Consider the following 18,129-nt stretch of genomic DNA (forward strand, 5'->3'; position numbering starts at 1 on the left):
TGCCCAGCCTAATAATTACTTTTTTTAACAGCACTGTCCCAGCCACAGACTGTTTTGTTGTTTTGGGTTGTTTTTTTTTTTGAGATGGAGTTTCACTGTTGTTGCCCAGGCTGGAGTGTAGTGGCGCGATCTTGGCTCACGGCAACCTCTGCCTCCCGGGTTCAAGTGATTCTCCTGCCTCAGCCTCCCGAATAGCTGGGATTACAGGCACGCACCATCACACCCAGCCAATTTTGTATTTTTAGTAGAGACGGGGTTTCATCATGTTGGTCAGGCTGGTCTCGAACTCCTTACCTCAGGTGACGCACCTGGCTTGGCCTCCCAAAGTGCTGGGATTACAGGCATGAGCCACCACGCCAGGCCACAGACTGTTTTAAAAAGCAATTACCGTATTATTTTTATTTGTATCTCTATTATCTCCTCTCTGTACTTCCTTCTTTTTGCAATTGTATCTCTATATTATCTTCTCTTCTACACCCAAGTTAATCTTAATTTTTTTGTATCCCTTACATTTGAAGTGCTGCAGTTCTACAGTTTGCAAAAATTTCTATATCTTATCAGATGATGAAACAGCTTGGGTATTAAAAGCGCCTTTCTCCCCCAGGCTAGAGTGCAGTGGAACAATCATAGCTCACTGCTGCCTGAAGTGCTGGACTCACGTGATACTCCTGCTTCAGCTTCCCAAGTCGTTGGGCCGACAGGCATGCACCACCACACCCAGGTAATTTTTTATTTTTTTGTAGAGATGGGGTCTCACTATGTTGCCCAGGCTGGTCTCGAACTCCTGGCCTCAGACAATCCTCCCACCTAAGCCTCCCAAAGTGCTGGGATTACAGGCCATTTGCCCATTTTAAAGTTGGTATCTCAGAGAAGTATCTTGCCAAAGGCACCCTTTTCATGAAGCCATCAGCGTACAACACACATATCAGAGAGGTACCTCCTGCTTGCGTCCCCGCTGTTCTTACATACTACATTACAGAAATATATTGTTTTTTAAGTTCTATATATAGTTATAGCCAAAATTCCTAAGGACAGAGTACTAAATGTTTAACAAGCATAGCTACAACTACAGATTTCCTGTTTAAAAATAACATAATACACCAGGCGCAGTGGCTCACATCTGTAATCCCAGCACTCTGGGAGGCCAAGGGAGATGGATCACGAGGTCAGGAGATCCAGACCATCCTGGCTAATACGGTGAAACCCCGTCTCTACTAAAAATACAAAAACATTAGCCAGGCATGGTGGCGGGCGCCTGTAGTCCCAGCTACTCGGGAGCCTGAGGCAGGAGAATGGCGTGAACCCGGGAGGCAGAGCTTGCAGTGAGCCAAGATCACACCACTGCACTCCAGCCTGGGCAACAGAGCAAGACTCCGTCTCGAAACAAAAAAATAAGATAAAATAAAAATAAAAATAATATAATACATCCATATTTACCTCTGCTCCCTCCCAAGATCCCACTGAAAAGACAGTAAAGGAATAAAGAAGGTATTAAACAAACCCAAAAAGACAAAAAGAACAAGTGAAGAGAAAATAGCAACAAAATGTTTGAAGTTGGAGGGCAAATGGAAAAGCATTAACTAACTTGTTTCCTCTCCTCCCCAAAAATCTTAAAGTAAGCCAGCACAGAAAGAAAGCCCAAAACATTCATGTTGTATTCTTTCTCAAATACACAGGTAAAAGAGGTCTAATAATTAAAATTGCTGGCCGGGCATGGTGGCTCATGCCTATAATCCCAGCATTTTGGGAGACCGAGGCAGGCGGATCACCTGTGGTCAGGAGTCCAAAACCAGCCTGACCCTGTCTCTAGTAAAAATACAAAAATAACCCTGGCATGGTGGCATGCGCCTGTAATCCCAGCTACTTGGGAGGCTGAGGCAGGAGAATCACTTGAACCCAGGAGGCAGAGGTTGCAGTGAGCCAAGATCACATCACTGCACTCCAGCCTGGGCAACACAGCAAGACTCCATCCCAAAAAAAAAAATTAAATTAAATTAAATTAAAAAATAAAAATAAACAAAATAAAACTGCTTAAAAGCAGTTGCTTTTTACAATATTTTCTCAATTAACTAATACTGCAACCAAGCTCCAATCATAAGAGGGCCCTAATTTTTTACCTTAAACTAGGAGGTCTTGTACTTTAAAATACGGGAACCATGGCCAAGGTGGTTCAAATTCACCTTGTTATCTACATAAGGCAGACAAACACTTGTTGAACTGAACTATATAATTTAAGACACCAAAACAAAAAGTAGACCCGGGCGCAGTGGCTCATGCCTGTAATCCCAGCACTTTGGGAGGCCGAGGCGGGTAGATTACAAGGTCAGGAGTTCAAGACCAGCCTGGCCAACATGGTGAAACCCTGTCTCTACTAAAAATACAAAAAATCAGCTGGGCATGGAGGTGCACACCTGTAATCCCAACTACTCGGGAGGCTGAGGCAGGAGAATTGCTTGAACTCGGGAGAGGCAAAGGTTGCAGTGAGCTGAGATCACGCCATTGCACTCCAGCTCGGGCGACAGGGCAAGACTTCGCCACAAAAAAAAAAAAAAAAGTAACATTTATTGACTGCTTATGGTGAGTCAAGCAATATTCTGTATGTATCAGTTTATCTAATCTTTACAATAACCCAGTGAGTTAAGTACTAATTATGAAGCACAGAGAGAGGTTAAGCAGTTTGCATAAGGTCACACCTGGAACTTAAATGGTCTGGCTCCAGAGCCAATATTCTATTCTTTCTTAATATCACTAAAGTCAGTCAACAGAAACAGAGCCAAAGTACATATTCATAGCCCAAAAAGAGATTATGCTAAATTAAGTTTTTATAAAGAACTCAGATGCTTTCATAAGACAATTGTCTTCTAGGGCTATTGAGATCCCAATTCTATATCACGTTTATCTCTCAAAGAATAGTTGAGAATAGGAATGCTGCATGTACCAAAGTTAGCCAGGAATTAGAACTGGTTTGAATCATTTACAGTTTGTATTACTAGGAGACTGCACATTTTAGCCAAAAAAATTTATTTCTTGAGGACTACGCAGGCACCATGACTTCTCAGAGCAGGCAGCTCTGGGCCTGAAGTTTAATCAAGAAGCTCTTACATCAGGAAAGAAAACAAACAAACACCCAATCTAAACCTCACTGAAGCTACAGTAAAGTACAAAGATCTTCCTCTTATTTATGACCACTATACAAATTTCTCAAATCGAAGTCATTATCTATATTACTGAGGGACTGACTCTAACAACCTAGTGGGGGAAAAAAAAAAAGTCAGTATCTATACAGGAAAAGAAAAAAGATACAAAGAAATGTAAAACTGGAGTGTTTCTCTAAGAACACCGAGCAGGGCTGGCTACGGTGGCTCACGCCTGCAATCCCAGCACTTTGGGAGGCCAGGGCGGGCAGGTCACAAAGTCAGGAGTTCGAGAACAGCCTGACCAACATGGTGAAGCCCCATCTCTACTAAAAATACAAAAAAAATTAGCCGGGCATGGTGGCGCACACTTGTAATCCCAGCTACTCAGGAGGCTGAGGCAGAGAATCGCTTGGACTTGGGAGGTGGAGGTTGCAGTGAGCCGAGACTGTGTCACTGCACTCCAACCAGCCTGGGCAACAGAGCAAGACTCCATCTCAATAAATAAATTAAAATAAAATAAAAACACTGAGCAGGTTTTTTTTCTTTTTCACTGCAACACAAATCTGGAATTCACTTCGGAAACTGAAGAGACATGACTTTCTCCTACACACATACTGCCATCAATATCCATTGATTAATAACCACACACATATACCTTCACTTACTTATGTACATATACTACATAAACAAATCTATGTGCACACAGAACTAGTAACACAACTATCTTAACTTCATTCTGACATTTAGCCACACCAATACACTAAAAGATATTTATCCAAATATAGATTACTGTATATTTGTTACAAATATTCATATTTCCACCTACATTTGAATGTTATCTGCCTATCCTCTATGTGTAAACATTTAGTGAACTTTTTTTAAAGTAATCACAAGGAGTGTGGCAATACTGACCAAGCAGCCAAGAGACTCAAGGGAATTAGCATTCGCTGAGCACCCCCTATTTTACATTTGTCATGCACTGTTGGCACTTTTAACGTGTTTGACCACTTAATCTTCCCCACCATTCTATTAAACATTAATCTTAATTTACAGATGAGGAAACTGAGGTTCAGGAGGTTTAAGCAGTGAGTTCATAAATGAACTAAAATTCAAAATTCAGGACTACCTAACATAAAGCGCATGCTCTCTCCACATAATCTCAGAAAAGCTCATAAAAAAGACAAACAGTATAAAATATACTACACTGGGGAGGGGCATTATTTCAGGAAGTAAGAAACCATCATCCCCAGTAATTAAGTAAGAGAACACTTTAACAATATCTTACTCTTACATAAAAGCAAAATCTAGATGGGTTCTGCAGGATGGTGGAAAGTGGTAAATCAGAAAAAAAACTTAGGAAGTTCAAAGTTCAGTTTAAGTTCAAAAACTGAATATAGAAAAGCTTTAAGTAAAAAAGAAAAAAAAAAAAGGTTTTGTTGTTTTCTGTTTGTTTGAGACAGAGTCTTGCTCTGTTGCCCAGGCTGGAATGCAGTGGCACAATCACAGCTCACTAAAGCCTCAACCTCCCAGGTTCAAGCAATCCTCCCACCTCAGCCTCCCTAGTATCTGGGACTACAGGTATGCACCCCCATACCCAGCTAATTTTTTTATTTTTTTCTAGAGACAAGGTCTCTCAACTACTGGGCTCAAGCGATCCTCCTGCTTCAGCCTCCCAAGGTGCTGGGACCCCAGGCATGAGCCAGAGCACCAGGCCAAAAGCAAGATTATTTACAGGGAATTAAAGTAGATAAGACAAACATTTTGGGGGCACTTGTCTGGTAAGTACACTGCTGCAAACATTTTACATGCATTAACACTTAATCCTCACAATGAGTACAATTATCCTCCCCATTTTGCAAATAAGGAAACTGGAACAGAAATACTAAATAATTTAGTCAAGGTTAAAATAATTCTGTGTAATGGGATGAATTTTTTTTTTGATTTTTTAAGACACTGGGATCTTAACCCAAGCTATCTGTGTCCAGAACCAAGCTCCTTTCTAACTATTATGCTAAATTTAATGAACAAACAATAGCTAGGGTAAAGGACATATCTAGTAATACGAACAGTATGGTCAAGTGGTGTGTAGCTTTTTTATTTTTAAAATCCAAAGTCAGGCCAGACGTGGTGGCTCACACCTGTAATCCCAGCACTTTGGGAGGCTGAAGCGTGTGGATCACAAGGTCAAGAGATCGAGACCATCCTCGCTAATATGGTAAAACCCGTCTCTACTAAAAATACAAAAAAAAATTAGCCAGGCGTGGTGCAGGTGCCTACAGTCCCAGCTAGTCGGGGGGCTGAGGCAAGAGAATGGTGTGAATCCAGGAGGCAGAGCTTGCAGTAAGTGGAGATACTCCAGGTGGAGTACGCCACCCTACTCCAGCCTGGGCGACAGAGAGAGACTCCGTCTCAAAAAAAAAAAACAAAGTCAGCAAATATATAAAAAGAGACAAATGAGCATATGAAAAGATGCTCGACATCATCATGTCATTAGGAAATTACAATTTTTAAAAAGGAGACACCACTACACAACTACTATAATGGCCAAAATATAAACCCCCCAAATGCTGGTGAGGAAGTGAAGCATTCATTGCTGATGGGAATACAAAATGGTACACAGTCACTAAGAGTCTGTCGATTTCTTACAAAAGTAAACATACTCTCACATGCGACCCAGCAATTGAGCTCCTTAGTATTTACCCAAATGATTTGAAAACTTGTGTCTACACAAAAACCTGCACACAAATTTTTACAGCAGGTTTATTCATAGTTGCCAAAACATGGAAGCCAGGATGTCCTTCAGTGTGTGAATGGATAAACTGTGCTACATCCAGACAATGGAATATTATTTAGCACTAAAAAGGAATGAGCTACGAAGCCATGAAAAGACATGGAAGAACTGTAAATGCATATAAATAAAGAAGGCAATTTGAAAAGTCTACAAACGGTATAAATACAACTATGACATTCGGAATAAGGCAAAACTATGAAGACAGTAAAAAGATCAGTGGTTGCCAACAGGGAGAGGGGAGGGAGCAGTTGGGGAGAAAAGGAAGGGAAGGATGAATAGGCACAGCAGGGGATTTTTAGGGCAGTGAAACTATTCTTTATGATAGTACAATGGTGGATACATGTCACTATACATTGTCCAAACCCACAGACTGTACAACACCAAGAGTAAGCCCTAATGTAAACTATGGACTTTGGGAGATGATGACTGTTAGTGCTAAGTTCACGAATGGTAACATACCACTCTGGTGCAGAATACTGACGGGTGGGAGGCTGTGTGAGCATGGAGATAGAGGGTATAGGGAACTGTCTGTACTTTCTACTTAATTTTGTTGTGAACCTAAAACTGCTCTAAAAAAGAAAAGTAATTTAAACAAAAAAAAAGTCAAGGAATGTGTTTATTTAGCAATTCGTATATAAGGAAGTACTAATATACTCATTGTTATATATGCATCAAATCAAAAATACTCAAGTTTATATTGTACATTTGGGCTGGGCGCGGTGGCTCACGCCTGTAATCGCAACACTTTGGGAGGCCAAGGTGGGCAGATCACTTGAGGTCAGAACTTCGAGACCAGCCTGGCCAAGATTGTGAAACCCCTGTCTCTACTAAAAAAATAAAAAATAAATTAGCCAGGTGTGGTGGTGTGCACCTGTAATCCCAGCTATCGGGGCGGGTGAGGCAGGAGGATCGCCTGAGCCCAGGAGGCAGAGGTTACAGTGAGCCAAGATCACACTGCTGCACTCCAGCCTGGGCCACAGAGTGAGATAAATACATATATATATATATAAACAAACACACACACACACACATACATACACACTGTTATACTAAGGATCCTGGGTCCTGGGGGGGGATATATAAACAAACAAAGTACCTCCCCACAAGGACCTTGAAATATGCGACAGACCTCATATATTTACAAAAAGCTAAATAAAATGGAATTTAAATTTAAATAGTTCAAGATGGCTGAAAAAATACCACAGAAGAGTAAGCGGCCAGATTACTAAAATGGACACTAATAGGACAGCATGTGCTTAGGGCTTCAGTCATTTCTGGCTAAAGGGATCAGGAAGTTAAGATATGCTCTAGGCCGGGCGCGGTGGCTCAAGCCTGTAATCCCAGCACTTTGGGAGGCCGAGGCGGGCGGATCACAAGGTCAGGAGATCGAGACCATCCTGGCTAACACGGTGAAACCCCGTCTCTACTAAAAAATACAAAAAACTAGCCGGGCGAGGTGGCGGGCGCCTGTAGTCCCAGCTACTCGGAGGCTGAGGCAGGAGAATGGCGGTAAACCCGGGAGGCGGAGCTTGCAGTGAGCTGAGATCCGGCCACTGCACTCCAGTCCGGGCGACAGAGCGAGACTCCGTCTCAAAAAAAAAAAAAAAAAAAAGATATGCTCTAGATCTTGAAAATGACTAAGACTCAGCTAAATGACTGGAGTGAATTGGTACATTCCAAGAAAGAACAAAACTACTGTAGTTAGGAAAGAGAATTAAATGGACTATTTCACAAAACTTATAAATAAGGAGACAAGACTAGAGAGACTAGTAAAGGCCAGATCGTGCAGCTCAGAGCCTCAAAAATCTTCACTCTTAAATACTGACAGGGAGCAAATACTTACCCAACCTGTGTATATACTGATAGCTCTTAATCCAGTTAAAGTTTATTTATAAACATTTTGTATCAGACACAGATAATATAAAGACATATACTAGTAGTCATAGTTTAAAATTCACTGTCTTTGCCACCCAATACATATACATACAAGTCCTGTTTCCATCCTTCAACTTCAAATCTACAGGCAACCCATAACCCTATAAACTGAACCCCAGGCATCCATAAGACATCTTACTCTATTACCTAGTAAAACTCTATATGGTTATCCCCAAGCTTTATCCCCTCAGACACAGATGCCTTTCCTCTGTGGTAGAAAAGAAAGTGGCCCATTGCCCATAAACGGGAAAGAGGGATTATGTTAGGACCATGATCACTACTGGCATCTTCTCTCTATTTATAGGGCTGTCACCCTCTATTAATCATTAAAAGCAAACTTACTAAATACCTGCAGATTCCAAGTAAAGCATAAAATGCAGCATTCCCTCCTCGATCATCTAAACTGGGGCAAACAGTACCCTATACGACCTCTGATAATTATTAATAATAATAAACTTCAGGCCAGGTGAGACAGCTCATGCCTGTAACCCCAGCACTTTGGGAGGCTGAGGTGGGAGGATCATTTGAGGCCAGAAGTTCAAGACCAGCCTAGGCAACACAGCAAAACCCCATCTCTACAAACATAAATAAATTTTACAAATAATAATAAATTTCATTTCTCATATACGAAAATGTTTCCGAATACATCCACTGTTAATGTTCAAATTTTTTCTGTAATCCTTCATTCCATTCACTATAAACTCTTCTACATTTTAATTCATATACTCAATCTTCATGCATGGGGACCTGCAATTTTATCCAATCCCAAACTCTTCTAATTAACAAATGCCCTAACAAAACCTGTTATCCCAAATCAATGCTATGTTTTACTTATCTACCTATACCTTCATGTTATACACCTAAAACCCTCCTCTTTAGTAATCTACCATTAAAGTGAAGATTGTCTTCCCTTCCATGTACAGGCACATAAATATATGTCCAATTTCTCCAATCAACAAACCCTGACACACATTATTATTCTCAAACATGGCCTCCAGACATAAAAAGGACCCCACAAAATTCCTCTTTCTATCCAAAACACTTGAATACTTTTGTTAATGACTTTATTTAGAAATTCTAGTACATATGATACCACTGATTCCAAGTTAAAAATCACAAAATACTACATCTTCAAGATAGAAACATATACTAAAAAGTGTAGACATGTATGAAAAGGATAAAATCAAATTACAGATAACGTTTATGAAGAGGGAGGGTTGGAGAAATGCAGTCCAGGAGAGATTCAGCTGAGATTTTAATCCTATTTGTAAAGTTTTATTTCTTAAGCTGAGTTGGGGATGCATGGTGTTCACTGTAATTACTCTTCATACCTTTTCATACTTGAAATATTTTAAATGACTTTGAAAAGGAAAGATACCCAATTACTAATGAGCATCTCCCTCTTACACACAGTGACAAGCCATTATGTCCAAGTTGCAGTAACTGTTCACTGCTACATCTGGGCCACCCCTATCATTTACTAAGCCAAGAAAAGAAAAAATGACAAACCTACCTCCCAAAACTTTCTCTTAGCTATATTCCAGGTTTATATCCTAAAACTATACATAATCCAATTCTTTCACAACTCTAACGTCGACAATAATTAACATGTCTAATTTCACGTTTGCATCCCTAAACCGCCATTTACTCTTACAAATGACTTATTATCCACACAGTAAACTTTTCCTTGTTGTCTACTTTAAAATACAAGTGAATTGGTTGACCACGTAACTACTTCCACTTGGCTAAATGCAGACAGTTGTATACATTATATCTCTATGCAGGAGTACAATTCACTCATAGACTAACTTTTCAATCTTAACCTACCACATCCAAATTAAGCCACCCATCATTTAACCACAAATGAAATGTCATCTCCGCCAAATGTAACTCAGCCAGGGCCATTCCAAAACCACTCCAGTCCGTCCACTGAGCATACACCTCACGCATCTAAAAGTCCCGTCCCTGGACCAAGGTTTACGCCACCCAGAAGTGCTCTCTTCCAATGGTGAGACTCAGACACACCTTCAAATCCCAATTTTCGGGTCGCTGTGGGAAAACAAGTAGAGACGGCCTGACGTTACAAACCCAAGATAATCTATTTCATACACCACAGGTACTGACTTTCTCGTCACTGGGGCGTAGAAGTTGGAAGCCCCGAGCAAGGGGACCAGGTCTAGTAGTCTTTGGCGTCCGCAGAGTCCTACAGTCGTCGATCAAGCAGTTCAGGCAGCTGGCCCGCCTACTTCCCTCCCCACCCCCACCCCGGCCCACCCCACCCCCACCCCCACCCCCACCCCCACCTCGGGCGCACAGCCCGCGGTCTGTCCCCGCACTTGCGGGACCTGAGAACAGTAGATTGCCGGCTCCTCTCCCACAAGTGAGGGCTTAGGTGCCGGCTCGGACGCTCCCCGCCCCCCGCCTCCGACCACCAGCCTCTCGACCTGGGTCAACCCTTCCAGCCTTCCGCTCTCATCTAACCGGGCGCAGGACCGACAGCCTCTCCAGGGCCTACCCGGGCCTGGTTTCCTCCGGTGCCAAGCTCCGAGGCCTCCTCACCTCTCGCAGAGGACCAAGCCAGACCGGACGCTCCAGGCCCGAAAGGCAACTCCCCTTCCACCACTCCCTGACTCGCCGGTCTTTCCTCCCAGCTGCAGCCGCTGAAAAAGCCAAGTCCTAAGGTCCCCCTCCATCAGCTTCCGGGCCTCCCTTCACGGCCGGACCCGAACCCCCAGCCCTGCCCTCCCGCCACCTCGCTTCCCCAAGTCGCGAGGCCGAGCCCCGGGGCTGGGCGGCCCGCCCGGCGTGCGGCACACTCACCACTGAGCGCCGAGGCCTGCAGTGTGGCCCCCGAGGTGCCGTCGATGACTTTGATGGTCCCGCGACTAGTGACGGCCAGGATGGCGTTGAGCGCAGGGTGGTAGGACAGGCTGTGCAGCCCGTCGGCGTCGCAGTGCATGCAGCCGTCCCGCAGCACTAGCCACTCCGAGACCCCGGCCGCCCCCGACCCCGCCGCCGAGGAGCAGCCGGGGCCCGAGGCCGCCGCAGCCGCCATCTTCCGGCCTGCGCTCAGCACAATCACACTGGGAAGCGGCTCAGTGACAGTCCCGGGAGGTGCAGCACCACCGCCAGTCACCATCCGGGGCCAGGGGGCAAGCGGAGCGCGTTAGCCGGAAGTGAAGTCAGGCGCCCGCACGCACGCGGAACGTCGATCGCCCGGCCGGAGGGGCCAAACTCGGAGGAAGGCTGACGGGGGAAGGGGAGAAGCAGGGAGGGAGGCGGGGCCCCAGGCGCGGGCTGGAGGCCGGCGGGTGGAGCATGCGCGGGAGGGCTCGCGCGTGCCACGCGCCGCGGGTCTGGCCAGCTCCGCGTCCGCAACGTCCCAGTTTCTTCCTGCGAGCCTGGGGAGTGGTGGCTGACGAGTCCGCCCCGCTCCTCGCGGGGGAAGGGGGAGGGGTTGGCTTCCGTGCATTTCCGCTAGGTGGGGACCCCAGCCCTTGCAACCTGTCTGGTACGCCCGGAGGCCTTTTGCAGCAGTTCCAGCTGCTCCCTGACGGTTCCCGGTACGTGCGGTACAGCTGTTCGGCCGTAGCCGGAAGCGGACCTCTGGGTCTCGGCCATGGCCCTGGTGTGAGAATAAACAGTCTGAGAAGCCTCTCGTTTGGATTGGAAGGAACCGAACGACCTTCCCAGACCTTCCTTTTACCATGCCTGTCCTCCCCATTCCTAAGGCTTTCTGTTGAACAAACGTACCAGATACGAGGTGCTGGAAGCGCATAGTTAAGCTTAGTTTATCCGCATTCGAAACATCCCAAGTTACGGGAATTAATGAGGGAGTGGGTCTGTGTGCGTGTGGGGCGGGAGTGTTGGAGGGCTAGAAAGGACTAGTCAGTTTGCTAATCATCCCCCCCGTGGAGAATTTTTTTTAAACTTTTTATTTTGAAATAGATTCACAGTTGAAAATATACTACAGACCTCTGTGGTCTTTCTCTCCAAAAGCCATAACCCCCATCTATGAGAAAAACATTGGACAAACCCAAACTGTAGGACATAATGTTTATAAAATACCAAAACACTACTTGAAGATAGTACAGAGAGATCCAATTTACTCTTTCAGTTTACCCCAATGGTTGCATATTACATAATTTTAGTACGGTCTCAAAAGGAGGGATTTGATAGTTGTGTGATGTGTGTATAGTTCAATGTCATTGTATCACATGTAGATCTACACACCATACTCAAGATGCAGAGCTGTATGTTCTATATGTTTTGTGGTCATTACGTTATTTTGAAAAGACCTAGTTTTCCTTAAAAACCTAATCAAAGAGCTGTTGTGAGGATTAAGAATCGTTGGTAAAATGTGTAGAAGAGAATCTGACAAGTATATAGTAGGTGCTCAATAAAAATTTTAAGAGTTAATTGCCCTCTCACATTTCATGCGAACTTCTTCAGGAAATCTTCATGGATTACCTCAACTACATCTTAAACTATTAGCCATCCGGCTGCATCTGAAACACTTAAGAGATTTGGCTGTATTCCTCTCTTCTTGAGGTCCCTAAAATACACTGAAGTTCCTGGACCGCCAGAGAGTGACATTCTTTACTCATCTGTGGGAGTTTTTTGTTTGTTTGTTTGTTTGTTTGTTTTTTGAGACGGAGTCTCACTCTCGCCCAGGCTGGAGTGCAGTGGCGTGATCTGGGCTCGCGACGTCCGCCTCTTGGGTTCAAGCAATTCTGTGCCTCAGCCTCCTGAATAGCTGGAATTACAGGTGCCTGTCACCACGCCCGCTTTTTTTTTTTTTTTTTTTTTTTGTATTTTTAGTAGAGACGGGTTTCACCATCTTGGCCAGGTTGGTATTGAACTCCTGGCCTCGTGATCCACCCGCCTCGGCCTCCCAAAGTGCTGGGATTACAGGAGTGAGCCACCGTGCCCAGCCACTCACCTGTATGTCTGGGAACCCTCAGGCCGGTTTTTCAAAGGAAAACTTTATTGGCTCCATAAAGTCAATCATAGCTTCTTAAAACCATCTGGTCATATCTGAAAATATGACATTCCAGTCAAAACCTGGTTAATATAACCAGTGCCTCCAATTATGTCTTGTTACAGGAGAACACATTTTTATAGAAATAATACAAATAACTATATTGCCATAAAAATAGGAATACTTGGCCGGGCTCGGTGACTGACACCTGTAATCCCAGCACTTTGGGAGGCTGAGGCGGGCGGATCACGAGGTCAGGAGATCGAGACCATCCTGGCTAACACGGTGAAACCCCGTCTCTACTAAAAAAAAAACACACAAAAAATTAGCCAGGCGTAGTGGTACACACCTGTAATCCCAGCTACTTGGGAGGCTGAGGCAGGAGAATCACTTGAAACCCAGGAGGCAGAGGTTGCAGTGAGCCGAGATCAGGCCACTGCACTCCAGCCTGGGAGACACTGCGAGACTCCATCTCAAAAAAAAAAAAAAAAAAAAAAAAACCATTTGAGTCATTTTCTATTTTTCTGAGAATTTTATGAATACTTTATTTGTTTGAGTACTCATTTATCCCTAAGCCAGTTCTGGTATTTTAGTTTGGTAATACCATCAGAGGTAGAAAAGATTATGTACATATAATATACAAACATAGATATATACATGTACACATACATAAACGTGCAGACTGATGCAAGCAGATCTTAATGGCTTTTCTTCTTTTCTTTAGAGATGGGGTCTCACTATGTTGCTCAGGTTGAACTTGAATGCCTAAGCTCAAGCCATTCTCCAATATCAGCCTCCTGAATAGCTGGGACTACAGGCACACAGCACAATGTCTAGCGGGCTTTTCACTTTAAAATTTTAGTCACGAGGCAGTAAAAAGTAATACAAAGTCACTGGTTTGTCTCTATTTTTTTTTTTTTTTTTTTTTGAGACAGAGTTTCATTCTTGTTGCCCAGGCTGGAGTGCAATGGCAGGATCTCAGCTCACTGCAACCTCTACCTCCTGGGTTCAAGTGATTCTCTTGCCTCAGCCTCCCAAGTAGCTGGGATTACAGGCGCCCACAACCACACTTGGCGAATTTTGTATTTTTAATAGAGACAGGGTTCCTCCATGTTGGTCAGGCTGGTCTTGAACTCCCGACCTTAGGTGATCTGCCCGCCTCGGCCTCCCAAAGTACTAGGATTACAGGCATGAGCCACCGCACTCAGCCAATATTTCTACTTTAATTTTTATCCAAATTGTATTTCTGATGAAAATGGGACAAGTTGGCCAGCACAGTGACTTACCCCTGCAATCCCAGCACATTGAGAGGCCAAGGCGGGCAGATCAGCTGAGGTCAGGAGTTCGAGAGTAGCCTGGCCAACATAGTGAAACTCCATCTCTACTAAAAATAGAAAAACAAGAGCCAGGCATGGTGGTGGATGCCTGTAGTCCCAGCTACTAGGGAGGCGGAGACAGGAGAATCACTTGAACCCTGGAGGCGGAGGTTGCAGGGAACAGAGATTGTGCCACTGCATTCCAGCCTGGGCGACAGAGCAAGAATTCGCCTCAGAAAAAAAAGAAAATGGGACAAGTTGAGTTTACCTACTTAGTAAGGGCTAAAGCTTTTTGCCAATATTTGTGGAAAATTATTTTTACTTTTTTTTTTATTTGCCCAGTTTCAAAAAAGTCTCATTTTTTTTCTCTCTCTTTTCAGCCTCAAGTGATTGATTTGGAGGGTCCTCTCAGTCCCTTCAGAGCCCCCAGTGGAGGGTAGGGAGCCTAAAGTGCAAGTGACTGTGGGGCTGGAGTGGAAAGGGAAAGGATCTGGCAGTGGTGGACGAAATTGGCAAAGGATATAGTCAGTAGGGATTCAGAAGAAGGGTTTCAGATGACAGAATTTCCCATGGGAGAAGCAGGATCCAATAGAGAGAATACAGAGGCTTCACAGAAAGCCAGAAAGAACATCCAGCCCAAAAGGTATCTTTAAAAGAAGGCGGGGACTCAAACATAGTTTCAGAGAGTATACTTTTTTTCCCCTTATTTTAAGAGACAGCATCTTGCGGTGTCACCTAGGCCAGAGTCAGTGGCATGATCATAGCTCACTGCAGCCTCAAACTCCTGGGCTCAAGCAATCCTCCTGCCTCAGCCTCCTAAGTAGCTGGAATTACAGATGCAAGCCACCAAACCCAGCCAGAGTATACTGATACCTTACAAATCCCCATCTGTTCTTACCAGCTTTGGCAAACATTTGTCTTGAGCAATGTTTCAGGAATCTGATTCACCAAGGAACAATGTAAGGGGTCAGTAGATGAAAAATAACTAAGAGGAAACCTCAGGGGTAAGTGAAACTCTGGCCAAATCAATCTAACAGGATTCTTGCTGAAGACAGGCCACAGTGATCAGACATCACCTGGGAGATGCTGGAGGATGAGGAGCCTGATCAGATATGGAGGAAGAGGGGTTCTTGCTAAACTGACTTAGCATAGTTTTCTGCTAAAACTGGACTTTACAAGGAAGTGCACAGATGGACCTATCAGAAGATTCAGAAGTCTGACTAAAGTTTGGCCAAACAAAGAATCTCTGTCATAGCAAAGTCTGGATGAATATCTGATTTTCATGACTGTAGCATCATTGATCACCTCTGTGAACCTGGACTAGTCATACATTTTGAGAATGTTTCACCAAGTGTCAAATGGAGATAATAAAATTTGTTGCCCTAGTCATTTAGGTTTGTTCTAAGTACTTCTGAAAGTATTTATAAATGGTAAAAATTGAAAAACAGGGCCCGGCACGGTGGCTCACGCCTGTAATCACAGCACTTTGGGAGGTTGAGGCGGGTGGATTACTTGAGGTCAGGAGTTCGAGACCAGCCTGGCCAAAATGGTGAAACACTGTCTCTACTGAAAATACAAAATAGGCTGGGCGCAGTGGCTCATGCCTGTAATCCCAGCACTTTGGGAGGCTGAGGCAGGCGGATCACGAGGTCAAGAGATCAAGACCATCCTGGCTAACATGGTGAAACCCTCGTCTCTACTAAAAATACAAAAAATTAGCTGGGCGTGGTGACACGCGCCTGTGGTCCCAGCTACTCTGGAGGCTGAGGCAGGAGAATCGCTTGAACTTGAGGCGGATGTTGCAGTGAGCCGAGATTGTGCCACTGCACTCCAGCCTGGCCACAGAGCAAGACTCCATCTAAAAAAAAAAAAAAGAAGAAGAAAATACAAAATAATTAGCCAGGAATGGTGGTAGGCACCTTTAATCCCAGCTACTAGGGAGGCTGAGACAGAAGAAACGCTTGAACCAGGGAGGTGGAGGTTGCAAGGAGCCAAGATCACGCCCCTGCACTCCAGCCTGGGCGACAGAGTGGGACTCCAGCTAAAAATAAATAAATAAATATGGAAACACAGAGAGGTTAAATGGCTTCTCCATGGTCTCACAGTTTATGGGGCTGGGGTAGCAATAACCTGGATTTTGAACTCCAGCAGTTTGATTTGAGAACTTGTACTCCTAACTTAACCCTCTTGTTCAAAACCAGTGCCTTGAGGTGGACTATAAATAATCAAATCTAAATATAAGTGGGGTGTCCTTCTAAAACAGTTTTTAAAATCTTTAGGATAGGCCAGGCGCGGTGGCTCATGCCTGTAATCCCAGCACTTTGGGAGGCTGAGGCAGGCAGATCACCTGAGGTCAGGAGTTCAAGACCAGCCTGACCAATATGGTGAAACCTCAGCTCTACTAAAAATACAAAAATTAGCTGAGTGTGGTGGCACATGCCTGTAATCCCAGCAACTCAGGAGGCTAAGGCAGGAGAATTGCTTGAACCAGGGAGGCAGAGGTTGCCGTGAGCCGTGATCACCCCACTGCACGCAAGGCTGGGTGACAGAGGAGACTCTGCCTCAAAAATAAAAATAAATAAAATCTTTAGGATATAAGTAGAGGCCAGACGTGGTGGCTCATGCCCATAATCCAAGCACTCTGGGAGGCTGAGGCAGGCGAATCACCTGAGGTCAGGAGTTCAAGACCAGCCTAGCCAACAAGGCAAAACCCCATCTCTACTAAAAATACAAAAATTAGCTGGGTTCGGTGGTTTCTATTTTCAGTAGAAACCCTGTCTCTACTAGAAATACAAAAATTGGCTGGGCACCTGTAATCCCAGCTTGGGAGACTAAGGCATGAGAATCGCTTGAACCCGAGAGGCAGAGGTTGCAATGAGCCAAGATCGCCCCACTGCACTTCAACCGAGGAAACAGAGCGAGACTCCGTCTCAAAAAAAAAAATAAAATAATAATAATAATAGGATATAAGTAGAAACCATAAAAACTGCCATTTCAAAGTTTTAATCTCTGAATATCCCATCTAGCCAATCTTTTTCTTTAATCTGAAAGATTCCCCCAAATAGCCGGGCACAGTGGCTCAGGCCTGTAATCCCAAAACTTTAAGAGGCCAAGGCGAGTGGATCACATGAGGTCAGGACTTCGAGACCATCCTGGCCAACATGGTGAAAATTTGTCTCTATTAAAATACAAAAATTAGCCAGGCATGGTGGTGCATGCCTATAATCCCCGCTACTCAGGAGGCTGAGGCAGGAGAATCACTTGAACCTGGGAGGCAAATGCTGTAGTGAGCCAAGATTGCACCCCTGCACTCACGCCTGGGCAACAGAGTGAGACTCCATCAAAAAAAAAAAAAAAAGATTCCCCTGAATAAGGCTCCAATGCAAGTCAAGCCCCTCATTTTAATTTGTTTCTATTTTTTCATTAATTTTTCTATTTATTTATTTTGAGATGGAGTGTCACTCTGTCGCCCAGGGTGGAGTGCACTGACATGATCTCGGCTTCCCTCATGGGTTCAGGTGATTCTCCTGCCTCAGCCTCCAGAGTAGCTGGGATTATAAGCACACGCCACTATGTCTGCTGATTTTTGTTTTTTGTTTTCTTTTCTTTTGTTTTGAGACGGAGTCTCGCTCTGTTGCCAGGCTGGAGTGCAGCAGCACAATCTCAGCTCACTGCAACCTCCGCCTTCCAGGTTCAAGCGATTCTCCTGCCTCAGCCTCCCAAGTAGCTGGGACTACAGGCGCCCGCCACCACACCCAGCTAAGTTTTGTATATTTTTTTAGTAGAGACGGGGTTTCACCACGTTGGCTAGGCTGGTCTCCAACTCCAGACCTCAGGTGATCCACCTGCCTGGGCCTCCCAAAGTGCTGGGATTACAGGCATGAGCCACCGCACCTGGCCTATTTTTATTTTTATTTTTTGAAACAGGGTCTTAGCCAGGTGCCATGGCTCACACCTGTAATTCCAGCA

The 18,129-nt window shown here is 44.5% G+C and overlaps 1 protein-coding gene across 12 annotated transcripts in view; it reads right to left on the minus strand.

Moving 5' to 3' along the window:
• BIRC6 (baculoviral IAP repeat containing 6) overlaps window positions 1-11,113 on the minus strand; it is a 262,265-nt gene extending 251,152 nt beyond the window's left edge. For 9 of the 12 annotated variants that reach the window (XR_004428401.1, XM_033176091.1, XM_033176090.1 and 6 more), the window contains exon 1: window positions 10,684-11,113. Coding sequence is in view for 11 of the 12 variants with exons in the window: in XM_033176091.1 (XP_033031982.1) it covers window positions 10,684-11,002 (319 nt within the window). In the remaining variant the exon portion in view is untranslated. The remainder of the gene's footprint in view (window positions 1-10,683) is intronic. The other 3 variants (XM_033176087.1, XM_033176086.1, XM_033176084.1) reach the window with 1 other exon arrangement.
• Between the last annotated feature and the right edge of the window lie 7,016 nt (window positions 11,114-18,129).

Source organism: Trachypithecus francoisi, unplaced genomic scaffold (genome assembly GCF_009764315.1).
Source record: "Trachypithecus francoisi isolate TF-2019V2 unplaced genomic scaffold, Tfra_2.0 Lachesis_group17, whole genome shotgun sequence".
NCBI lineage: Eukaryota > Metazoa > Chordata > Mammalia > Primates > Cercopithecidae > Trachypithecus > Trachypithecus francoisi.